The 25452-nt window shown below is 49.1% G+C and overlaps 5 protein-coding genes across 5 annotated transcripts; 4 read left to right on the plus strand and 1 right to left on the minus strand.

The window, feature by feature from the left end:
* Positions 1-998: 998 nt before the first annotated feature.
* On the plus strand, positions 999-2639 carry tom40 (TOM complex pore protein TOM40; the record flags this gene model as incomplete). Its single annotated transcript, XM_025537211.1, has 3 exons — positions 999-1310; positions 1391-2035; positions 2110-2639. 3 exons carry the CDS (start codon positions 999-1001, stop codon positions 2215-2217), a joined length of 1065 nt encoding a protein of 354 aa, XP_025381882.1. The 3' UTR covers positions 2218-2639.
* Positions 2640-12252: 9613 nt separating this feature from the next.
* On the plus strand, positions 12253-14016 carry BO83DRAFT_460498 (GSK family serine/threonine-protein kinase; the record flags this gene model as incomplete). The annotated part of the gene is made up of 7 exons (XM_025537212.1): positions 12253-12298; positions 12337-12563; positions 12630-12713; positions 12837-13185; positions 13240-13433; positions 13487-13691; positions 13757-14016. The coding sequence occupies 7 exons, from the start codon at positions 12253-12255 to the stop codon at positions 13888-13890; spliced, it is 1239 nt and encodes a 412-aa protein (XP_025381883.1). The 3' UTR covers positions 13891-14016.
* Positions 14017-15449: 1433 nt separating this feature from the next.
* Positions 15450-18540, plus strand: BO83DRAFT_327138 (NCBP1 family protein; the record flags this gene model as incomplete). The annotated part of the gene is made up of 7 exons (XM_025528072.1): positions 15450-15495; positions 15665-15756; positions 15828-15934; positions 16031-16298; positions 16363-17309; positions 17363-17544; positions 17651-18540. The coding sequence occupies 7 exons, from the start codon at positions 15450-15452 to the stop codon at positions 18538-18540; spliced, it is 2532 nt and encodes an 843-aa protein (XP_025381884.1).
* A 368-nt stretch (positions 18541-18908) lies between these two features.
* On the minus strand, positions 18909-20750 carry BO83DRAFT_383721 (sterol desaturase family protein). The gene is made up of 2 exons (XM_025532534.1): positions 20192-20750; positions 18909-20098 (listed from the first exon to the last, which is right to left on the minus strand). Exons 1-2 carry the CDS (start codon positions 20458-20460, stop codon positions 19309-19311), a joined length of 1059 nt encoding a protein of 352 aa, XP_025381885.1. The 5' UTR covers positions 20461-20750; the 3' UTR covers positions 18909-19308.
* Positions 20751-21691: 941 nt separating this feature from the next.
* Positions 21692-25044, plus strand: rcoA (putative transcriptional repressor TupA/RocA). The gene is made up of 8 exons (XM_025532535.1): positions 21692-22254; positions 22492-22573; positions 22643-22971; positions 23044-23579; positions 23689-24159; positions 24227-24359; positions 24431-24506; positions 24605-25044. Exons 1-8 carry the CDS (start codon positions 22155-22157, stop codon positions 24627-24629), a joined length of 1752 nt encoding a protein of 583 aa, XP_025381886.1. The 5' UTR covers positions 21692-22154; the 3' UTR covers positions 24630-25044.
* The last annotated feature ends 408 nt before the right edge of the window (positions 25045-25452 follow it).

Here is a 25452-nt window from a genome sequence, read left to right on the forward strand (position 1 = left end):
AGACGAAGGAAGGCGCTCAGCACATCCCCGCACAAAAGCAAGTCCCAGTAATGACGGAAGATTAGGTAGTAGAAGTAATAAGTACTGCTTTTTGCAAGGAAACACTCTCAGGGGAGAAAAAAAAAGTTAAGACAGCCCAATCGGGCGGCAGCAGAGACTAATCAAGTTGTTGTAACTGTCAGTAAGTTAGTGACTACCTGACTACCAAGTAGTAAGTAGTAGTTAGTTAGTAGTGTACTAGAGCTGTACACCGTCGGTGGTATAAACTATAGACCGATCCCCACCCGATTGGTTGCTCGTCTCCGAGAAAAGGAAAAAGAGAGAGAGAGAGAGACAGACAGACAGAGATAGGAAGGGTTTGTGACAAAGTCGAGACAATTCGAGCACAACAAATTTCCGAAGAATATGATATAGGATCCGTGAGACCTCTGCTTTTCTCTTCTTCTCTACTTCACGAATTGAGAGAGATGAACTAGTTAGTTAATTAATTAACTAGATAGCTTCGAGGATTATATCATCGCCGGCCAAACTAAAGATCCCAATCCCGGCGCAGCCCGAAGCGGGCTAAACTAAATTGAGGGAGTCAGTGGCTACGGCGCAGCACAGCGACGGCCCAGCGCAGCCGGGGCGGAAAGGCGCCAGTCACTTTTTTCAAGCCGAAAGCTCTGGCAGTCGAAAGAACGCCTGGAAACTGAACTTCCCCATCACCATCTCATCCATCTCCCTCCCCCAATCCATCTGCCCTGGTGTTCAACCTCCCTCCTCTCAATCCCCCAGAGCAGGTCGGACACAACCTTCACTCCTCAATTAGCAAGAGCGTCGTGTTATCCCTCACGTTGCTCTTCGCCTTTCCAGGTTCAATTTCCGGGCTGGTCTCAACGAGGACTCTTCTCTTTTCCTCTTTCCTCCTCCCAACAAGGACGAACCGCGTATAACGATCATCCTCCGTTTCTCTCCCGTCCTGTATAACGACCTTTAATATCTCATCAGACTTCATAATGTCCGACTCTCTAGCTTTGCCTTCCTTCCTCACGGACAATTCCGTGGCCGCGGCCTTCAAGGATGCATACACCTCGTTCTCCGAGCGCAGGGCCGCCCTCGGCCTTCCCAACCCTGGCACCCTGGATAACATCTCCCGGGAGGTGCAGAAGGATGTCCTGCTGTCCAACTTCATGTTCACCGGTCTCCGGGCGGACCTGACCAAGGTTTTCGGCATGTCTCCTCTGTTCCGTGTGTCGCATGCTTTCTCCATGGGCGGATCCGGCAACATGCCCCCATACAACTTCTCCGCCATGTACGGAAGTCCTAAGGTAAGGTGCAATGATTATATGTTACCTCTGAATATATATTATGTGTAGATGACTAACAATTTCTCTCGTTGGGACTTTAGGTCTTCATGCAAGGCAACCTCGGAAGCGATGGAGGTCTCGCTGCTGTCGGCAACTACCGTTGGACCCCCAAGTTTGTCACCAAGACCAACACTCAGATCATGCCCGGTGGCCAGGGTTTGATGCAGCTTGATAATGACTACACCGGCGACGATTTCTCCGCGTCTCTCAAGGCTTTCAACCCCTCTTGCTTGGAGGGCGGTCTTACCGGTATTTTCGTCGGAAGCTATCTCCAGTCTGTTACTCCCAACCTGGCTCTTGGTTTCGAGGCTATCTGGCAGCGCCAGGCCATGAACGCTCGTCCTGAATCTGCTCTCTCCTACGGTGCCCGCTACAAGACCGCCGACTGGATTGCCAGTGCTCAGCTGCAGGCTCAGGGTGTCATCACCGCCTCCTACTGGAAGAAGCTCTCCGAGCGTGTTGAGGCTGGTGTTGACATGAACCTCCAGTTCGCTCCTAACGCTGCTGCTGCTCTCATGGGTGGTCCCAGCCGTGACGGCACCACTGCCATTGGCGCCAAGTACGACTTCCGTGCTTCCACTTTCCGTGCTCAGGTCGACAGCACCGGAAAGGTCAGCTGCCTTCTGGAGAAGCGGATAGCTATGCCCATCGCTCTTACTTTTGCCGGTGAGATCGATCAGGCCAAGGTGAGCTTCACTTCCTGCAGTGTCCCTTCATTCCAGGTGGATAATTAGTCACTAACATGTTGTTCTCTTTGTAGCAAACGGCCAAGCTCGGTCTTGCTGTTTCCCTTGAGATCGCGGGCGAGGAACTGATGGAGCAGCAAGAGAAGATGAGCCCTGAGGACATGGTCCCTCCTCCCTTCTAAGCACGCTCTAACGTGCAGCTGGGGCTAATGGGGCCCACCTGAAAGTGGGAGGACAGAAGCTATTGCTCTGCATCCGCCCTCGGCTTATACCTTTTTCACTATTTGTTTTAGTAGCTCTTCTCTCTCCATGTGCATGTTTGGACGATGGTGTATCACATCGGTTATCCCCACGAATGCGGTTTGCTGGTCCAGGGAGGCAGTCGTTTGGCGCCACGGAACCAAGTTTTGTATAGATCCATCTTCGGTCCAGTCGAGATATCATTTCGATTTTGTCTATGCCTTCATCTATGAATGTACCCCTGTCTCTTTTTTTTTCCCCGCTGTTCTACTTTTTCTTATCATTTTTATCTCGACGGCAACCTTTGGCCGATGGACATGACTGCTAGGCATGCATGGAAGCATCATCTGCGGAAAGCTGTTGCGGTGTTTGTTTTTTATCCTTAACGCATCATAGATGGGGCAATGTAAAACACGTTCTGCTTCTTATGACATGGAAAATCGAAGTGAGAGTGACGGACCTTGTGATGGGATGGACTCCTTGCGTCGCTGAGGGACCCGGGTCATTCATCAGGGTCACCTGCGTTAGCCAAAGACCTTTTGCAGCGAATGGAGTAAGAGCAAGATTTTATCGATTTCACGGGACATAGCCGACGCTGCATCGGGAGCACCTTCCCTCATCTCGTATGTCATTGCCGAACGAGGGTTCTCGAGATGTCTCCTGGCAATACCTGTATTCTGCGCCAACATATCTCCCCCAACAATAATAGCGGCCACTTTTGCGCTATGAACATGTAGCGGAAATATCTCCACGAGCATGACCTTTGCACGCTCTGATCATCTCTAATCACTTGACACCTCGTGAGTGCTACACGAAGGTTATTGCCAATAGTTGTAGCTCGATGAAGTGACTGCCAGATCAGACGATCAAAATAGTTCCCCGACGACAGAGAAACAAGGAAATGATTTAGCAGTAAGATAGGAAAGTGGGAAAGGAAGAGCAGCGGAGGACTAAAGAGTCCAGAACCATGATCACGATGATTATCTAGATAGTTGGTTGTCAATCAGAGCCACAAATAAAGGAAAGATGATGAATAAATATTAATTGTCAAGTAAATATACCTCTTGCGGGTGAGCAACGACCATTCATGTAACAAAACTACCATATCTAGATAATGCTACGCAGGTGCAAGGATAAAGGATCCATTCACTTCTCCAGCCCATTACCAAAAACAGTATACTCAACTCAGTCTCTCTCACTCTCTGGCCCGCTACAGCAAAGACGCCGTCTTGGACGCTAAAAAGATAGCGTGGTCGTCTGTTTGACCCAAACACACCATTCCTTTTTTACCCTTTTTCCTACGGAGCAGCAGGGGCCAAACTGGGATGATAGTGTCACGCTTAAGTGGGAATCTGGTGGGTTCTCTATAATTATGGTCCGGCTGTAATTAGGCAATATTCTGGACTAGTGGATTAGTTGGGAATTGGAGGCACGCAGGTTAGCATTCTCCACCTTTACTCCGTAGTTAGTGTGAGGGGACTCCATTTTCTCTTACTCCATCGTTATAATCTGTGATGGGCAGGTGACTTCGAGGGATACTAAACACTGTTAGATACGTAGTAGGGCAACCTTGAATTTTTGGTGGATGATACAGTATTTTAGTTACTGTTGTGCCTGGTGATGGCATTGTGCCCCGAGTAGGACTAAATCCTCAATGAGTGTCTAGACTTTAGAGGGACTTAGTGGGTAGTAAGTACTAGGTATGGAATCTTCGTTGTCCCTCAAGAGTGGAATATTTCACGACCTGATGCAAGCATCTCCTTACTGTATAGAATAATAGAAAACGGGAATACTTAGTACACAGTAGTACCTACAGGGTCAACTGCCTTGCAGTTTTTTTTGTTTTTGTTTCTTTCTTCTTTTTTTCCGCGAGTCTAAGGCCCATTAAAGATGGTACTACATGGAATATATCAAGATAATCTAGACGATTTACATTCGTCACGGAGAGTCGGAAAGGAAGTAGAGCCATCGTGCCCGGTCATTAGCCCATGTAATTTCAATCCCGCCCGATGGCACACACGTCTTGCACTACTGCGCATTTCCCCCCCCCCGGTCTCTCCTCACTCTGGAGACTCCAGTGCTGCCTACTCCCCCAATGTAGCAGCTATTTTAGCCTCCATTCTATCTACTTTTACCTACAGTGTCCTATCCTTCCGCCTTTTCCTAGCTCGAGATCTGGAAAGGATTAAATGACGGAATCAGACCCGGTTACATGGTCCTACTACCCACCAAGGTCCGATTCGCTCATCAGGCCTCACAAAATCCTCAACTGGTTGGGCCTCGTGCTGGTGGCAATCCTTGGGTCTAAATGCGAGGAGAAACCCATGGTTGAAGGTTCACGATGACCCTTTGCTGGCGGAAAGAAGGCCAACAGTTGCCCCACGGTGACATCATTCCCTATCTCTTCGGTTGGACATGAAATTATCTCGCTCGCTCGCACTCTCTTTCCCCCCATCCCTCCCTTTCGTTCTTCGTCCTTAGTGCTGGACCTACTTGTGTGGTGGGTTTCTTGGGGGTTCTTCATTGTTGATTGCAATAACAGTGGTGGTCATTGGGTCATGTTCCCTTGTTTCCCACTTTTCCTGCTCCTGTGATTGTCTTTCAATGGCCGCCCAAGTAACTCTCACGCTCAAAGAAAGACTAGGGAGAGAGACTCCTAATTTAAACTCCCCCGGTTTTATTGGACGCTTGATCTGGCTGACACAAAGGCATCTCGGGACACAAGGAACAGGTTTCCGCGGCTGAATTTATCCCAAAGTCTACCGTGAAGGGCAATAGCCAAGATGACACAACATACGGAGCACTCTTGACTCTTGAGAGACACAAATGTGGTGTTGCTATAGGGCCAGGTTTCATGGACAAGATGGCCAAGGCAGGGTTTGACTTCTGTGATAAGATCAGGTACATCCGTCCTTTGGTTCACAGTAGAGCTGGGTTCATGCCCTGGACGATACTAAGTAAACGAAGTGCCGAGCTACCGCTATTGGCTCAGCCTTGGAGATGGCCGAAAACGCACCTCGGAAACTTTTGGGGGGAGGGGGGGGCTGGGCTGGTTATGATGTTGATCTCGGTTAAGGCAGGCACATTTCTTTGATCCTCCTGCCCGAACATCTACAGGGTTGTCGTTTCCGAGAAACAAGCCTTGATGGTATTGAGAAATGTACTAGTCGTAGTGGTGGACACCAAATGCTCACATATATCAACGCTGTGAGTGATATAGTCCTGCCAATATGTACCTTAGTAGTAGGGTTTCAACGTTGCGGACATAACAGGCTCTCAGCCTACATAGTACGACCGAGGAAGTAAAGCATAAATTGCAGCAGGCCTTTCCGAAACAACAATGATGAAAACAAAGCCATCAATGTCATCCATTTTACTGGTCTACCGTTCTACCCCTGCTTGTTGGCCTGCAGCAGTCCTCATCATTATCAGATAGTAAGCCATCATTGAGTCTGAACTACTAAATAAGAGCTCGGTATCACTTGTGTCCCAGCAGGGCCCCCTAGTCTGTTTCACGAAAATCACATCATGAACTATGGAGGTATATCTGAAGCAGTGGTAAAATTGACCATTTGGTGGCCAATGGTTGTTACATGAGCTGCCTAACCGAGACAGCAAAGCTGCAGTCACCTGAGAGTAACTCGGGGGTTTAAAAAATATAAAAATAAAAAAATATAAAAAAAAAAAAAAAGAAAGAAAGAAAGAAAGAAACAACAACTTGAGCCAGTTGAATGTGATCTGCTGACGCTGTGTGGCCCCCCGGCGATCCGCAGTAACCAAGCAGCATGCCTTTTAGCTGCCTGCCGACCGGGCCAAACTCTGAAAACGAGAGCCAAGGATCAGTGAATGAGGTAACCCACCTCATGATTGCAATGGCCCTAAAGAAGAGCCCTACATATTAATAATGTTTCATGATTCGTAGGAACTGTTAGCCATGGTATTATTGCCTGTCTCTCCTTGTTGATGGGTATGGTATGTCGGATGGTATGCACAGTGGCAGGGTGAGGCTGTATCTAGTAGAGCCTAATCCAAAGCATATGAACAAAATTGCCTGCGCCTGATTCACACAGTCATGGTTTGGTAGATCTTTTTGTCGTATCGTTTCTTAACAATCACCTGACCCCTCGACTTTAAACAACTTATTTAGCTAGTCACGTTGGATTCAACTAGGCCTCATTATAGACAATTATTGATATCTTTTCGAGGCATACGCAGCACTCCCAGACTCTCAACCTGCCAGTTTCTGTGGTGCACCAAGCGCACAAATACGCACAGGAGGATTTCTTATGTGCATCAATCAGTTTGGTCCTTTTTGAGGTACCATTGAGTCGATGTGGGGCAATTCTTAAATGATACTTGTTAGTGTGAATGCCAGGTATTGTATCTGTATTTCGAAACTTGAGGTACGTCAAGCATCAGCAGAGAGATAATCACATGTGGTATGTATGTTGTTGGGTACCTGCTCCCAAGTACGTGCATTCTCAGCTTATATTCACACTCACACACACTCACTCACTCACTCACTCACACCTCCCAGCAAAGTTCAATGAGATGTATAGACTGTCTGCAGTGTCACCGGAGCTATAGACCGCATATGAACTACTCATGTATGTTTGATGCTAGATACGTAGAGAAAAAGAAAAAATAAATAAAGAAGAATGAACCCAACGGATGTGCGTGGTCTCGAATTCGGTTTGCAGGACAGCTACCGATAGCTCGACTGGTCTATCATCCTTCCTCTACATCCATTCTTCTCTTACAGCTCATGAACGCAATAGCCTAATGTCATTATGATTGAAATTTTCTACCCTTTGTCAATATGCAACATACACTCTGACCTCGTCTTTAATTCGACGACACGCCTGGATGAGTTCCGAGTGGCTTACCCCGACGCTTCCGAACATTAGATTTTTCAAGCCCTTCCCTGTCTCAGCTCGGTATGTGGCTGCAATTAGTCCCTCATGTAAATCCAGTTGATGTAGATAAGGTGGCAAATGAGAAGGTTATGGTTCAAGAATGGCATGCTCTTAATCTTAAGTAGGAGCTCTTCAAGTCGTGTTATCTGGGATTATGGTCTGCTGAGACCTACTGACTGTAGTAGCTGATACGCTTGCAAGTCTGCGCAGCAAGGGGTTTGCATAATCTCCCGTGCCGGTTCTCTCTGTAAGTGCTCTTGCTATTCTTACGCCCCAAAGTTCAGTGACGGTGAAGCTACTATTCAAATAAGTCAGAAAACAAATGCGGGAGATGTCCAATCGTATACAATTTCCAATCCCGACATGCCTCCGTGAGTCTCATAAGCAACCTACTTATGTTCATGTTTCTGAAGAAGCAAGCTGCAAGGATAGAGGAGGTAAGGGAGCTAGGACACGGCACAGAGCGTTTCTAGATAGTCCGACAACTGTTGTGTTGAGCCGATGATTGAAAATCCATGTATGTCGGGCGGTCGTATACGATCGAGATGCATACATGCCAAGCCTTAAAAAGCGGAATACTAAAAAGGAGAGATATGGAAAATGGTATTGAGGAAAAAGCCAAAATTCAAGAGACGGAGGTTTTTGTCCCTTTGAGCTACCGGTGACAGCTAAACGTGTGAAACATGAGCTTCACATGATCGCCTTTACTATCAGAACTACAATGACCCTTGCTACTATATTAAGAAGCCCAACATTAGCTGCTCCTATTAGTACTAAGTGGATATATCATTAGTACCATATGCGCTTGCCCTAGTCATTGTGGGGTTGGCTGTAGAAGCGTCGTTTCTAGTAGTGTAAGTCTGTTCTCATCCCGTGACTCTTCTTTTTTCTGGATGATGTAAATGTGTGATATGTCATTCGCTTTCAATACAATAGATTTGTAACCCGACGAGAGTTTATTGCCGCTAAGCAACATGCCCATGCAAAGCGATGGCTGAGCTTACAAGAGACCGTTCGGATGAATGCAGAGTGGCAATTGCATCATGCGGTACGAATATATACAGTTGAGTACTTCTCGACGAAGTACTTCATTTTCGGTTGAGGCGCTGCAGGAAGTACGAATCTCAACGATGGAGTAAATAGACTACCAAGAATACTCAACGGCTACAAGTATTGGTCTACTACTCAAGCGTGGACACGATGAGCATGGACCGCGAAACTGCACGTGGGCAAGGCATCGCCCACTGCATCCAGATCGTTTGCAGTATACTTTTCCTACTCCGTAGAACTTGAGCCAAGACTCTGAAACTCTACACATGCGTTATGCATTGGCCTATTTTTGACACTGGTCAGACATGATGCCCTTATGATCCCGTATTGAGATGGTGATTATTGCTACGTCATTGCAGTATTGACATAGGCTCAAGCATCCTTTGTTGCTGCTGTACCTGTGGCGTCGGACATAAACAGTCGCATGGTGACATGTTTATGGCCAGTCTTCCTGAGAGGATTCCAAGCCGACCTCGAATCCGACCGCAGTAAGAGTAAAGAGTACAGCAGGAGTACATATGCAGCCGGCCCTGGTGAGCAGCCCACCCGCCCTCCAAATACGTTGAAGTCTAGATCCTGGTCAAATATGCGGCGACCGAATACACACCCGCCTTCCTCCGCACTACTATCCTACCTTTCAGCACTTTAGCACTTAACCCTAGTTTTCCGTCATTTTTCATGGGTTGGGTGGCTTGATCTGTATTTACCATACGTATGCAATAGTACGGGTAGCCAATGAGCGGGTTTCCAGTGAAAATCGCGGCTGGTCACTTGACACCCAGGGGCCAATGGCAGCACATGATGGCAGAACTACCCTGCCTGTCACCGGAACCGCCCAGTGGACCTTCTACCTCACGACCTACTTACTTTACTGTCCATGTCTGAAATCTTCATCGGGCTATGACATGGATGGGAGGTACTAGTGATCCAGGCACCTCTTCTGTGGCTCGCCTTTGGCTTTCCCGATCGGCATTCTACGGGCCGCGGGAAGAAGTTCTGAGATGGTTTGAAAGGCCTGGATCCTTCCAAAGCCTAGAGCTAGTTGTAGCTAGCTATTGAGCTCAACGGATATGACTTTCAAGATACACTAGATACGCCCCTAAGGTCGATATAGGTTATTTCGTCCCCAGATAGGGGGGAAAGATTGTTGAGGCGCGCGACTCACCGAGCACTAGAAGAGCGTTGGTTTCTCTTCCATCACTTACGTACAAACTCAGAAGTACCGCCGTGGTTGCTAGTTAGTTAGTTACGGAGATCTCCTGACCAACCCCTCCTTTCTCTACTGCAGGGACAAGGAAGATTTGGTCTTGCTGGTCTTGTTCTAGCCCACCCCCTGTAAAATGCGATGCCAGGAATGGTAGGAATCAAGGCCATTGATCCCGAGCGTGGTCTGCTTGCATTGGTGGGGGAGTTAACCACCCAACATAACTAACGAGAAACATTACTATTGCGATCCAAGGGTGTTCGGGAATGGAGATGCACCACTCGCCCGTTTTAAGCACCACTAGATAGTCAGATATTGAATGACAATATTAGTGCTAAATCTCGAACCCAAGCGCTCGGAGCCAAGGTCATATGCCCATTAGGAATGGGCCCTCATTCTCTCAATCCCAGCAGCAGCTGTCTTCCTCCCGCCCAATCTGGATGGTTGCCCCTCAAGTCCGTCATCATATTTCTCGACCTACTGATCTGCTCAAGTCACAACTCTACCATCAGATGTAACTTGGTATGATTATATTCGTGTTTTATCTACTGTATACTTCTGGGCCTACCGTTCCGTTTCATATTCGGCCTAGGAATGACGCCAGCCGCGGACCCAAAAATGCCTCCTTTTCTAATCTTGAAGGGGGACATATACCAATCAATTATTTCTCGATTGACAGGCAGGGGTGTGTCACTTGGTGGGGAGCGGAGCAAGAACAATTTCACTGTACAGGACATAGAATCTAGGAAGTGACCATCATACGTAGAAAACCTCATCAAATGTGTATATAGTGACATATCTTAGCGGCATCATCTAAGATGGGTAGAAGTAGCATCGCACCGCCGCCTATCTACTAGCGGTACCCAGGTACCTTGCTTCCGGTAAGGGCAATAGCGTCATAGCCAGACGCAAAGACCTGGGGCAGAGAGCGGCCGATCCGGTATTGTATTGTATCATTACCTAGGTATACAGACTTATTATTTTCATTCAATACGCCGCTCTCTCTGTCTCTCTCATTTTTTTCCTCCCTTTGATTTTTTATTTTCCATTTTCTTTCATTCTGGCTATTTAATTTTCTTGCCCCTCCGGGGCCGAGCCCACAATATACCCTCATGCCTATGGAGTTTCATCATTAGCTACCAGTTGCCGTAATGGAATGGCATAATAAAAAAAGATAATCAAAAATAAAATCAGATTAAATATGAAGGAAATGGAGTAGAGTGCTAAGATACCTATAGCTTTATATGGGGTACTCTTGACTAGGCTGGTGGGCTATAGGTATAAGTGCTCTCCTTATTATTAGTCTAACTGGGGCATTATTTTTTCGAATGGGAATACTACTATCTCTACTCGAGGACGAACGCTACTGTGTAAAGAATGGTTATTCTTATGCCGGCGGCCATAAACAGCAATCCCTCAGGTTCTCTGTACCAATAATCCCAACCGTCATCATCCACATCTCTGTTGCCTCTCCACACACTGCCATAGCTCCGTGCCCATCGGTTGTTACCCAGGCTTTCTTTCTTTCGGGAAAGGTAAAGTTACTAACTGCTGTAAGTTAAACCACTCCCGCCCCCCTCCTCCTCCCCTCCTCCACCCCAAGCCAAACCCAAACGTTGCCTTCTGGGGCCTAACGGACTAGTAACAGACAGGGAGAGAACAGTAACAACTTAACCTGGTTTTTGATCGGATGCTAGTAATCTTTTCCCTCCTTTTGGTATTGGTATCTTCCTCCAAGAGTCAGAAAAGCGCCCGTGTGCTCCTGATTCATTGATTTCATTATTAGCATTATTACTTCTCTGAAAGAGAGGTCCCTCTCTTTTTTTTTCTCTCCCCCCCTTTAACCTATTTTATTTTTTATTCTACTTACTGACCTCCCTGGTCAACTCCGTCTATTACTATTCTTACTGATATCTCTTATTTGCCCGGAGTTGGCTCGTGTGTTCCTTGCCTTCTTCCTCTCCTCCCGGTGCTTTATTCCCGCGTTCCTGCAGCCCTCGCGTGTTCGGGCTTCGTCGTTCCATCAACGTCACCTGCTCAAGTCTCTCCTCTCTTACTATCCTCTCTTCCCACTTCCTTCTCCGACCGACCATCCCTCCCTTTTGAGAGCCTGAGCTTTCTCTTACCTACACTTACTTATTTTACCCGCCTTTCCTTGAAATTCCACTGCCACACTTCTGCTGAGGCGTGAAATTCAATACCTACACTTTACAATCCTCCCTCCTCGAATCAGCTGCGGTTCGGTACTCTTTACTACTAAACTGCTACTTGCTACTGCTGCTGGTTCTTTCACACATAACTTCACTTTTTTCTCTTTTCTCTTTTCCTTTCTATTTTATTTTATTTTTCTTCTTCTCCTTCTCTTCGAGAAACATTTGTCCGTTCTATCCAAACCCTCCTCCCCTCCACCACCCACCGCTGCCCACACCAACCCCCTCCCTCATCTAAAGAAACCCGCTTCACAATCTTTGGGGCGTTCATTGCTCAGGTCTTGTGTCTGCAACTCTTGGCACGCTCCCCAAGTCCATTGGTCCCCTTGGTCTGAGCCTTCCCTTCTACGATTCGCCCGCCTGCTTCTCAACCTTTCATCTCACGCGCACCTCCACTCAACATCCACCGTTCGGATATTCCGCCCATCCAGAGCACCCCTCCCAACTAGTGCTCCACCGAGTACAGTCTGCCCAAAACGGACCTCACGCCTTACTTTTGCGTCCCTTCCCGACATCCGCTGTTGAAGTCCAGCCCTCCTTATTCTCGATAGCATCGCCCACGTTGCCGCCCGGTGTTGTCCCCACTAGCCGTCCGTGATGTCACAGAATAGACCTGGGGTCTTCTCGAGTCTGCGCATGGGTGGTAAGAGACGTGCCGTTCTTTACGCAATTGTTGCTGAGCCCATCTGCTGGACTCGATTGCTAACCTTTTCCTTCTTGTTTGCGATCATATAGAAGTCGTCCGCGAGAAAGTCCAGGATGGACTTACGGGAGAAACCAAGGAGATCTCCTATTCACAATGTAAAATCGTTGGCAATGGATCCTTTGGCGTCGTCTTCCAAACGAAGATGATGCCCAGCGGCGAAGATGCTGCAATCAAAAGGGTTCTCCAGGACAAGCGGTTCAAGGTATGCTAGGCCACCAATGCTCGTCATCGCCTACCCGGTCGCTAACAGTACCCCCCTCCCCCTCAGAATCGTGAACTTCAGATCATGCGGATCGTGCGCCACCCGAATATCGTAGAACTAAAGGCTTTTTACTACTCCAACGGAGAAAGGGTATGTCGCTCTCTTTTTCAACACCGCTTGCCTTTCTCTTGGTTCCCCTCAGTTCATGCTGCAACCCGTCTTACTCGTCGTTTTACCTACTTGTCTGCTGACCATGCCATGGAAACATCATAGAAAGATGAAGTGTACTTAAACCTCGTCCTCGAATATGTACCAGAGACGGTGTATCGGGCCTCGCGTTATTTCAACAAGTTGAAGACAACCATGCCAATGCTGGAAGTCAAGCTCTACATCTACCAACTTTTCCGTTCTCTGGCCTACATTCACTCGCAGGGAATCTGCCATCGTGACATAAAACCTCAAAACCTGCTGCTCGACCCGAACACCGGTATTCTGAAGCTGTGTGACTTTGGATCCGCCAAGATTCTTGTCGAGAATGAGCCTAATGTTTCATACATTTGCTCCCGCTACTACCGCGCACCTGAGTTGATTTTCGGCGCAACAAACTACACCACGAAAATTGGTATTTCTCTCAAATCTAACCCAGGGGCTCTGCGTATGTACTAATATACATCAGACGTATGGTCTACTGGTTGCGTGATGGCCGAGTTGATGCTAGGACAACCACTCTTCCCAGGAGAATCCGGAATCGACCAGCTCGTGGAGATCATCAAGGTCCTGGGCACCCCGACGCGGGAGCAGATTCGCACCATGAACCCGAACTACATGGAACACAAGTTCCCGCAGATCAAGCCACACCCCTTCAATAAGGTGGGATCCCTTAGCGAAAACAATTTCGAGCGAAAAATGCTGATGTCCATCAGGTCTTCCGGAGGGCCCCCCATGAGGCCATCGATTTAATCTCCGCCCTGCTGGAATACACACCGACGCAACGTCTGTCAGCAATTGAAGCGATGTGCCATCCATTCTTCGACGAACTTCGGGATCCTAACACCCGGTTGCCCGACTCGCGGCACCCGAACGGCTCCACGAGGGAGCTTCCTAATCTGTTCGACTTCTCCAGGCATGGTCGGTCTCCCTGAAAACCACTTGTTTTGGTTGCCCCCCATACTGACGACCTGACACTGTCATAGAACTTTCTATCGCGCCCGCAATGAACAGCCGGCTGATTCCCCCTCATGCACGTCCTGCACTTGAGGCTCGCGGGTTAGATATCACCAACTTCAAGCCTCTTACGAAGGAAGAAATGATAGCGCGTCTTGACTGAGTCAACCCGTGCAAATCTGACGAACTACACGCCCTTACGTGTGCAAACATGTTTGCACCTGATTGCGGAAATTTGATGTCATGCCCTACGAGCTTATCTTCATGCATCAGGCGGTTCTTGAACTGGGAAAGGTTTATTCGAATCTGTAGACCTAATCCATAGGCTGGGGCATCCGGGAGCTGGCTTCTGTATGGCAGAATACTGAAAGACAGGGTGAAACGTGAGCATGAGGAGCAGGAGAAAGGAAGTTAATGGAAGAAAATAAAACAAAATATTACCACAAAAAAAAAAGGAAAGGGAAAAAAAGCAATGAAAAGAATAAGAAAGGTTTCCATGGAGAGGGAGAGGGAGATAGGTGTGCCGGGATCTCTGGGAAACTAGATGGAGCAGAGGGAATTGTGATTCTTGACGACCACAAAAATTTCTTAAGAGTGGGAGGTTTTAGTGGATCATGACCGTTTCACGCAAAGGGGTTGACGGGATGGTATAGCCTGGAGTTACTGAGGTGTCTGAGACAGCTCTTGGGAGGTAAAAAAGTGATACCCTTATTGCGTGAGTCTGCCTTCCGGGATCAAGTCTGCATAGCTCATATCTCGATTGAACGGGCTCTGTTCACAAATTGCCGCAAGTTTTATTCACAAGGACGGAAAGATGAATATCCTACAAATGCGTCAGATATCTTTGAGGATTTCTTTGTTTGGATGCGCCATACCGCGTGCCTGTCAGTGTGCTTGAATATAGGTATTGGAGGTCTTCTTTCCCGACTTGCCACGCTAGAAGCCCCGTTCATGCTGTTTCTGCTGTGAATTTATATCTCTTCGTCTCCGTTTTCATATTCTCGTGGTTCCTTCCTCTTTACCTCTACCCTCACCTCTCTAGTCCGCCCCCTTTCCTCTCTTCTAAGCCTCATACACTTGGCGTCGACGGCCATGAAGCTATCCAGACGATTCACCTATTTACCTGCTTGCTGCTGTTCTTAGTCATTTATCCTAGAGGCCCCAAAGAACATTGCCTGGATACTCTCGTTCTCGTACTGTGTATAACCACAGCATTCTGTATCTTCTCTTCGATTGACCTCTTCTGGCTTGCATGCTTGCAGTTTTCTATGGGTTACAAGTATGCTCTTGTGTTTTACTGGGGTAGCATATACGCGTACGGGTATTACTTGACTTCAAATGTTCTTCAGCCACCGTAGCTGTGACATAGATGACACAGTCTGAACCTTCTTATTAAGTAGTATGTATCAAATAGTAGTAGTTGAGTCCTCGCTGAACGCAGCACATTTTCCACGGCTCCATTGGAGCTGTGAAAGACAGTAAGGAACATGGTTAGATAATCAGCGGGACGGAGGATCCCGAGTCCCGACCAGCAGCTGAGCACTATTGATGTTTTGCTTCTTAGACACATGCCCTTCCTATCGCGACGGCATTACCGATATAGAGCTCCTCGCTGCTGCCGCCCTTAGAAGCTGTGCTGTCTACAGCTTGGTTTGGCTCTTTATTCTACCCAGAAGCAGTCGTTGCGCGAGACATTTCGTGTGGACATAAGGCCCGCTAGCGATGGCCGACTACGAACGCCGACCTCATGGCCCCAGGGGTGGTGGGCGTAAGAGGCGCTACAGAGGTCAGTAAAACATGCGGTTTCGCTGTGATCGAGTCCTTGGCTGCAATTGCTTGCTTGCCAATCGCTATCATGCCCCCAGACTCCGTCTTTGATTTTTAGCTGGAGCTCCCCTCGTGGCCACTCTCCGTTAACAATTTCTTGGGATATGCAGAAGATGATGACTATGACCGCCGCCAGAGGCGTCGATACGAGGAACCGCTTATTGTCAAGGTCCGGAGGCAATTGCTTACGATCGCTGAATCTGTACGAATACCCTCTTCCAAATACTCGATTAAGTGTGGCAAGTGCCGGCACTCACTGCGAACGTTCTTTAGGCTGCCAGACGAGCAGAAGACGACGCTGTGAGTATCGCAAAAAGTGTGGCGGATAACTACGAAGATCAGGAGTTTAGGAGCTCCTTTGTCGACATTGCGCTTGATCTGTATGGCTTGACTGACTTGGCTGCCCCCCCCCCCCCCCCTTAGGCCTGTTTGAACCTCCGCCGAGCTTGGAGCTGACGGAGTTGCTATTATACTAGTGTTTTGGAGCAGCCGCTCAAGATCCCCTTCGTCGCCGCGACCGTTCTCATCGCAAATTTCCAGAAATCCGAGCTCGTGTCCGACGTTCTCAGTAGGTCAGGCGTGTGCTTGCAGAAGTACATTGACGCTGGCGCGTGGCGCGAGGTTAAGCTTCTTCTGCGGTTCCTGGGGTGTCTCCAATGTGTCTTCGAAGGGGATGGCATCTTCCCGGTACTGGAGGAGCTCTTTGCGCGCGCTGTCGACCTTCAAACAGCATCCTCGGAAGATGTAAGCGACGCCGATAAACCGACAGTCCCAAAGGGTCGCAGGATCGCTAACGATGCGCATACAGTTGATCGGTCTGGAGCTGGTGAAAATTATCCTTTTCACCATTCCCTACGTAATGGCCTCCCCAGCAGCCGGTTTCGAGCCCCAGGCCACCGCACTTCTGGAGAAAACTGATATCATTGCTTCCACCCCTCATACTCTTGTGGACCTGGTTAATCCATTCGGCCTTGAGAACGGCAAGCCAATTGCTACGCCAAGCGTTATCAGCCTACTCCAGAGTCAATTACAAAAAGAGTCCGGCCGGGGCTGGGAGCTCGCGTGTCTTCCTAGGCCATGGAGAGGAGCGCTAGAGGCATTGAATGCACAAGAGCCCGAGGAAGCGCAAGAGGGGCAAGAATCGCAAGAAAATGGCGCAGAGCCGAAGACTTATGAAAACGAGCCAAAGCATGCATTCCCTCAGATCACCGTTCCGAGTCCGGTGAAGAATGGAACAAGGGCAATTTTCCCTGAGGCGTACCTTTCCGTGTACGCGAATCAAGACATGGAAACAGTCCCTCCTACTTCAGATATCGCATCTTCCTTGCTGCGTGATGCCCTTGTCGACACCATCAACATTCTTGATTTCAACCGCATTGCGACGGCGAAGTTCTTGATTGATGTCGACTGCTATTTTACTCCACACACCTTCGTGAAGCGGGCGACTCCTTTTGATAGGCTGCGCGATCTACCGGGAGACATCAATCTCTGGAAACCCGAGGATGTTGCTGTGGACGCCGTGTTTTCTCAACTATTCCAGCTGCCGTCTCCCGAGCACAAACTGGTTTACTACCACTCGGTTCTCACGGAGTGCTGTAAGATAGCCCCGGCCGCTATCGCACCGAGCTTAGGACGTGCAATCCGTTTCTTGTATCGCAGCCTAGAGACAATGGATTTGGATCTAAGCCATCGATTCTTGGATTGGTTCTCTCATCACTTGAGCAACTTTGGGTTCACTTGGAAATGGAGTGAATGGTAAGGCTCATGAGCAGGCAGAATGCAGTGCAGATCGGCTAACAATGGCTCAGGATTGATGACTTGGAGCTGCCTCTCGTTCACCCCCGGATGGCCTTTATTAACGGCGCCCTTGACAAGGAGATCCGGCTGAGCTTTGCACAGCGTATCAGGGGCACTCTCCCTGACCCATACCAAGACTTGATCACGGAAGGAAAAGAGAAAGACACTCCCGATTTCAAGTACTCGTCTGATAGTAAGTTTTTCCCTTCGCTTCAGGTCCACTCTTCTCAGTCACTCCTATTTACAAACTCGACTTTGGCTGGGATTCAAAACGATTGACTAATTCATGTTTCATTCAGCTACTCCGTATGCGAATGAAGGCAGAGAAATCATGCAACTGGTCCGTAAGAAGGCTAGCGACGAGGAGATCCAGCCTTTTATCAACGCAATTGAAGAGCAAGCCAGATCTCTCGGTGTCGAAGACCCGCTGCTGCCTTCAACTGATGCCTTCGTTACGGCTATTTGCTTTGTTGGCTCCAAGTCTCTGTCTCATGTACTGTCCTGCATTGAACGGAACAAGGAACGACTCCTGGCCATCGGACCCCAGTCTGCACAGGCGAGGCGCCAGATTATAACCTCCGTCATGGAGTATTGGGTCGACCAGCCCGGCGTCGGAATCAACATCATTGACAAGCTTCTCAATTACACCATCTTGACCCCACTGTCAGTCATTGAATGGGCGTTGGTGGACAAGCTAGAGGCAGGAACCGTTCTTGCCAAGTCCCACATCTTCGAGATGATCTCCGCCACTGTTGGAAAGGTCACCAACCGCATGCGCCAGATTGTTGCCGCACGTACTCAGCCGGGTCTTTACGAGCCGCAGCTCAGTGTCCTCGATGAGACGCTCAGTCGTGAGAAGGTTGATATGCAATCTCTTTTCAAGGTCATCGAAGACTCCATCGTATCAGTGGCCGGCGGAAGCAACGACGAGCAGATGGAAAGAGGAGACGGAAGTGGAAACTTGCCCGAGGATGAAATCATCCGGCAATGGGGCCAGCGCTGGCTCAGAGTGTTCCGCAGGAAAGCCGGCGTCGAGGAATCTTTCATTGCGGACGCCATGGCCACAGCTACTCCTGTCGGCACGGTCGCTCCCCCTCCGGCCCTGGAAGAGACTGGCGCTTCGGAAAGTATCCCCGCAGATGGGGAAATGGATATCGCTGAAGCCGATGCGAGCGTGGACATCGAATGAGCGTGGAAGCTTTGATTAGGCTGTAATCGGATCAGATATACTTGGAGGAGACCTTCAATTTTCAACTCCAGGATTTCTTTCCATTTTCCTCTTCGCTCTTCTGTATACATACATAAGTTAGGTTGTGGCACTTGTTTTATCTCGACCAATTTCAGCGGGTGAGGGCGTTCAAACTAAAAATAAAAAAGAGTCTAATATAACCACTAAAGAGGAGAAAAGAAAAAATAAGGAATTGTTTTAGTTCACTGATTCTTCTTGTGATGTTCTACTAACATGAGTTTCTTGGTAGTACTTCCCTGCTGTCTTCGTCAACTAAGAGGTGTTGTATCTACACCTATACATACGTACAAGGATATGTATTAATAACGTAATGCAGTGAATTTTTAGATTAAAATGTAATGTTGAAATCTCCGCTCCCCTTTCCGCTGATCGATCATATATATGTACAAAGCAAAAAGAAAACAAGAAATGGACGAACCAAACAGACAACTGGCCGGTACGGTTCCGGTGTTCCTTCACAAGCAGGGGCATAACCAGTGACTCGAGGTTGAATTAATATACACGTCTATAAAGGGGGCTGGAACAATTAATATACTAGGATCCGTGTTATACAAGACGTAGTCAGGGCGGCGTAGCGTGAGAAGGTCAAGAAATAGGGAGAAGCCATGAACTCATTATGTGAAGTCTGGGCCCGGGAAACAGAGATAATCTCCATGGACCTGTGAGGTTGAGAACAGATCCCTTAGTGACTGGTCATGATTCCCACATTCACAGGTTCTTCTTGGTCTGAGAATCAGCCAGGTACGCCCGGTCATCGTCGCCTTCGACATCCTTGAGAATGGTTTCCATCTCCTTGGTCTGTCGCTTCCACTCCTCTTCGCCATTCTTTGTGTCGCGGCGGAAGAGCTCCTCGTTGGGCTTGCGATAGCTACCGCCCAGACGATCCCAGAGAGTTGTGAACTGGCCATAATTGTAGTTGAAGTACAGGTGGTGCATGGTGTGGCAGGCCGCTCCGTTGATCACTGGGCTATTGGCAACGTACTCGCCGTCGTGAATCAGCACGGTCCAGAGGTTGATGAACCCGAAGAGGAAGACGTAGGCCAGTTTCTGAAGTGGGAAGATGAACGGGAATACGTGGTAGGGGACACTCTGCGACCAGCCGTCAAGCGGGTGAAAGGCGTGGGAGGCGAAGGGACTAGGCATAATCCACTTGTGGTGAGGCTTGTGCAAGGTCTTATAAATAAGCGGGTGGTGCAGGCCGCGGTGAATCCAGTAGATGCAGAGGTCGGTGAACATGATGAATAGCGGGAATTGCAAAATACTGTAGTAGGGGAATGGCTCTTCGGAGAAGGTATCATAGAGCTTGGCGTAGCCACGGACTTCGGCAACCAGAAAAGGGGCAGTCAACAAGGACATAACCGGCATTGAGCGCATAGTCTGGGCGATTTCCATAGGGATTTGGTTCTTGAGGTACTTAGGGTGGTGAACGGTGGTCTTATCCCAGATGAAGATGTAGGAAAGGCTTGCGGAAATGAAGTAGACGATGATACCGAAAATCCTGATCAAGGCGCACATAATGCGCCCACACAGTTAGCCGAAGGAAAGATTGGAAGGTGACGAACACCCGAGAAAAGAAGGCAAGTGGACATACCAGACGATCAAGAAGAAAGAAAGGAACTGACGATAAATATTGTTCCTTGGCCAGGCGCTCAAATAGGCAAACTTGGAAGGCTCCAAGTAAATCAATTGAGTAGCCGGTTCGTAGACAAAGGGCTGGGTTGCGCCAAAGAACGACAGGGTGCTGTTGGTGACGGTAGTGAAGCCGGGGAGCGAGGCGGATGAGGCAAGAGATAGAGGGAGAAGAGAGGCGTAGAGGCGATCACCAATGAAGGTGTCCCAGATTTCGAGGGCGATATCCATGGTGCCCGGATTTGAGCGTGTGAGAATACAATATTATAAGGGTGGTATGCGGAACAAGGTGTTGAGGAATCGGGGGAGAGTCCGGATGGTTCGCGGGGGGAGGAAAGGGGGAAGGAGGAGAGTAGGTTAAAAAATGATTGAAGTGCCAGCCAGTAGTGGTTGTTGGTAAGTACTACTTTTTAGGTTGGGCAATTTGGGCGGGGGTTTAAGGGGGGAGGGAAATGAAAGAATGTAAAATTGGCGAGGAGAAGAAGAATAGTTAGAAGAAAGGAAGGGGTAAAGAAGATGAGAAGAAGGTGAAGAAGAAGTTAAGTAATATAATTTGCAGAATGGCACTCATCTGCGATTTGGTGGAGGAGGAGCCTATCAGATGGCCGTGAGGATCACACCAGGCGGAACGAGGCCTGCCGTTCCGTCTGATTTGTTATGAAAAGGGTGGAGATGGTCTACTACTGAGTAATGTATAGTTGTCTACATCTACCTAATCATAGTGATTAGATCTATAATATAAGTAAACTGTAGAGTGTTCTATCAGCGACTTAAGTGGGATTCTTGAATAGTACTAGGTAGTATTAGTTTATTGTGTTCCTTATCCCCTTCCCAAGAAAAATACAACCGCAGAAGGGGAAAAGGAAAAAAAAAAGGTTCCAACGTGTATTTCCAGTTGGGGAGTAAACTACATCCGCAATTCCGGCAGATCTGATAAGGTCACGGGATGATATGGTTTAGTAACATATGTTCAAGTTGCACACTTTCTGTATTGTTGCAGTATTGTGGCGGCTATGACTGCATTTAGGTGAGAAGTCTATGTTCAATACGGTCACACTTAAGCGCCGTCCCTTCTTTTCAGTCTCGACATTGAGTCAATTAGCTTTATTCCCAGGAGATAGTGGGAACCAGAGTGTCAATTGTGAGTCTTTTCAAACCTATAACTACGAAACAAATAGGAGTATATATTTATACCTCAAAATGTTACTTTTAATTTTGATATATAGTATGTACGAAGTAGACTATACTTCAATGTCTGGCCTACTTGGGACTCGCTTCGGGCGGCAAAGCGGGCACGTCCATTGGGCGGTGGTGGTTCTCCGGACCCGGAACAGCCGAGCGTGACCCGGAGGAACCTTACCTAAGAAAGACTAACGAACTCGAACCTGAACTGAACGGACCTTCAACTGTCACTTCATCTCGCTCTCCTCCTCCTTCAGCCTCAGCTTCTGCTCCTCCCCCCCTCTTCCCTTGTCGTCCCTTTATCGTCTCGCCTTTCATCCATCGTCCGCCCCGGATCGTCGTCCACGCGCAATTATCCCCATTCAACATACTTCCCTTCCATTTTCTTCTACTGTTTTCCCCTTTCCGACCACGTTGCCGCGCCGAGTCCTCAGGGGCGCGCTGTGATGCGGCTGCGGTGATCGATTTCCTCACACCAGTCTCTGTCGCCTAACAGCGACTCCCGTCGCCCATATCTTCTTCTTTTTTCCCGGAGTCGCGGATTACTCTTGCCGTTGAACTACTTATCCCTTCGGTCGACCACCAACCATTCCCCCCCCCACCACAACCACTGACTTTCCGCCTAAGCGACTTTCGTTCCTACGTCTCGTTGTTCGGATTGTCTATCCCTCTATTGTTGCCCAAGCGAACACGGGATAATAACAACACAAACATTTCGCGCTATGTATAATACTCATCGCGGAATGGTTCCGGCTCCCAACTCCCGTCTGACGGAGTTGTTGGACCAACTGCGCCAGGAATTCGAGAATCAGTCTCGAAGCACTGGCGAGTTTGAACATCAGCGTATGTTTTGTTATTTCCTTGGTCCCTGTGCTATTTGGATTGGCTTTGCGACGAGAATTTTGCTTGTCACGGCGCGTTTCCGTCGGGTTTCACCTTGTGGCGCAGGTCAGCGGCGTACGGGTGAACTCCGGAGTTTTAATGCAATGGAGAGCACCTTGTGTCGCCCAGAGTCATTATTGTTATTGTCATCTCCCCCTTTGGTGTATTCTGCTGACGCTTGGTTTCTACCACCCCTAGTAACCGGGCAGCTTCAAGAGATGGAGATGATCCGCCAGAAGGTCTATCAACTGGAACAAGCACAACTCAAGATGAAACAAGAGTACGTTACTTGGCCTGCGGCAGCTCATCCTACCTCATAGCCGTACTAACGACTTATCCATCATTGTAGTTACGAAGCAGAGATTCGGGTGCTGCGACACGAGCTTGAATCGCGTGGTGTTCAGCCCGTGTCATCTCACATTACCGGCCCGGCCCAGCACGCTGGACCTTCTCAGGCCCCGCCACCGGCCCTGGGTCACGGCCCTAGCAATCTGTTTGGTGGCATCATGACCAACCAAGGAGGTAGTGGCCCCGGTCTTCCAGTTGCCCCTCCCCCTCCCCAGGATCAGCAGCCTCCCCAGCATACCCTTCAACAGCCTGCTGCCGCGGCCCAGCAAGGAGCGCCGCAACCACCGCAGAGCTCTTTTGGAGGATATCAGCCTGGTGCTGCTGTGAACGGTATGTTATGACTATGTTTGAAAGACAGATTGCCTGACCTCTGACATTGTGATCGCCTCGATCTCTAAACAGGTTATGGACCTCCCCCTCCTCCTGCTGCCTCCCCCGGCCCTGGCAAGCGGCCCCGTGCTCCTCCCGGTCCGGCCACTCCTCAACAGACCCACCAGCTGGCCTACACATCTGATCCCCGTGTCTCCTCGCCGCAATTGGCCCGCCCCACGCCTCCTAGCCAGGCTCTCGTGCGAGATCGTCCGGGAAACATGCTGGCCAACTGGAATCCTGACGATCTGCCGGCGTCACAGAAGCGAGAGGGTGCCGATTGGTACGCCGTGTTCAATCCCGAGGTGCAGCGCGTGCTGGATGTGGAACTTGTTCATCACCTTGTCCATGACAGCGTTGTCTGCTGTGTTCGTTTCAGCCGTGACGGCAAGTACCTTGCGACCGGCTGCAATCGCTCCGCGCAGATCTTCGATGTGACCACGGGTCAGAACGTTGCGACACTGCAGGATGAGAATGTGGACAAGAACGGCGACCTTTACATCCGCAGCGTCTGCTTCAGCCCTGACGGCAAGTATCTTGCGACTGGTGCAGAAGACAAGCAGATTCGGGTACGTGGTCCTGCTTTAACATCACTAGCATTCTTGATGCCCCGCTTTGGTGCGCTGTTATTCGAATGATTTCGCAGCTAACCCTTTTTCCCTCTTTTCTTACCGTTAGGTTTGGGACATCAATGCCCGGACGATCAAGCATATCTTTACCGGTCACGAGCAGGATATCTACTCTCTTGACTTCGCTGGCAATGGTCGGTACATTGCGTCCGGTAGTGGAGACAAGACTGTCCGCCTTTGGGATATCCTGGATGGCAAGTTGGTCTACACCCTGAGCATCGAAGACGGTGTGACCACCGTGGCTATGTCCCCAGATGGTCACTACGTCGCCGCAGGCTCTCTCGACAAGAGCGTGCGTGTTTGGGATACCACTACCGGCTACCTTGTGGAACGGTTGGAGAGCCCCGATGGACACAAGGACAGCGTGTACTCGGTTGCCTTCGCCCCCAACGGCCGGGACCTCGTCAGTGGTAGTCTGGACAAGACAATCAAACTTTGGGAGCTCAACGTGCCCCGTGGCGCCTACCCCGGAAGCGGAGTTAAGGGTGGTAAATGCGTCCGCACTTTTGAAGGTCACAAGGTAAATACATACTCTCCGTTAGCAAAAGGCCAATACTCGTTTCGTGGTTGCTGACCTCATGGATTAGGACTTTGTGCTCAGCGTCTGCCTGACTCCCGACGGACATTGGGTCATGAGTGGTTCTAAAGACCGGGGCGTTCAATTCTGGGACCCCGTCACCGGAAATGCGCAGATGATGCTCCAGGGACACAAGAACTCAGGTGCGTACCTAAAACCTCCGAGCACTATGTCTCTTGCCAGGTGATCTTGGCTTTTGCTAACTCAGTAACAGTCATCTCCGTGGCGCCCAGCCCTACTAATAACCTGTTTGCCACTGGTAGTGGTGACATGCGGGCAAGAATCTGGAGGTACGTTCCTACTGGCCTACAAGGCGTTCATCGTCCTGGTGGCTTTCTGTTTTCTTCTCCTCTATCATGAACATTGTTGACAAGGTCGCTCCGAACAGATACTCTACATACACTGGACGGTGATGTGAATGATTTGGGAAAGCTTTGGCGCAATTATGGAATTATGTTTCTTCTTTTCGAATCTCCCGTTTCCGATTTTGTCTGCGTGCCGCGTCTTGTTCGACGTCACTACCGGGATTTGCGTTGCAAAAGGCCAATTGCTTTATTGTCACAACTCCATGCACGGGGAAGTGACCCTGGGGTTTTTTTTTTTCCTTTCCAAAGGAGACGAAATGCTACAAGCGAAGCGAAACAAAAAAAGAGGAAGAAAACGAAGCACGATAAAAAGGCTGTACTGGTAGTAATTTTGCGCTGATTACGTGGTTGTGAATTTATTCTGAGGAAGCTGAATGCAATTGTCACGAGAGCAGTGTGATGATCGGTAGGGGTGCAGGCGCTTCCTTAGCGGTTGCCATCGCGCAGAAATGACGACAATCCAGAGGGCTTGTTGACTGCGGCATATTGTAGTCGGCTGAAAGACTAGTCACCCTCCCCGTTCTTCAGTTGACTTCATAGTCCGTACGATTGACCGGCGACAACAAAGTAGACATCGGAGAGCACAGGGATGTGCTCCGTTGGTTACCTATCCCCGTAAGATCACCCTTCAATCGAGATATCCGCAGTCCCCGTGACGGGCACCTGCACGTTGCGGGGGGGTGAGTTCTGTAGTCGGCACCACTATTCGATCACAGTGCGTATGAATGCATACCCATAGATCAATGCTTATATTGGGCATCCAGAAAAAAGGACCGGCAGCGCCGTCACTAAGGGGCATAGGCTGCCATGCAGTTTCTCGGGGTTGAACTAGCATCAGTAGTAGATGCAGGTTGTTGAGTTGGTCACGGAC

The sequence above is a fragment of the Aspergillus eucalypticola genome, assembly GCF_003184535.1.
Source record: "Aspergillus eucalypticola CBS 122712 chromosome Unknown BO83scaffold_53, whole genome shotgun sequence".
In the NCBI taxonomy this organism is placed as follows: Eukaryota; Fungi; Ascomycota; class Eurotiomycetes; order Eurotiales; family Aspergillaceae; genus Aspergillus; species Aspergillus eucalypticola.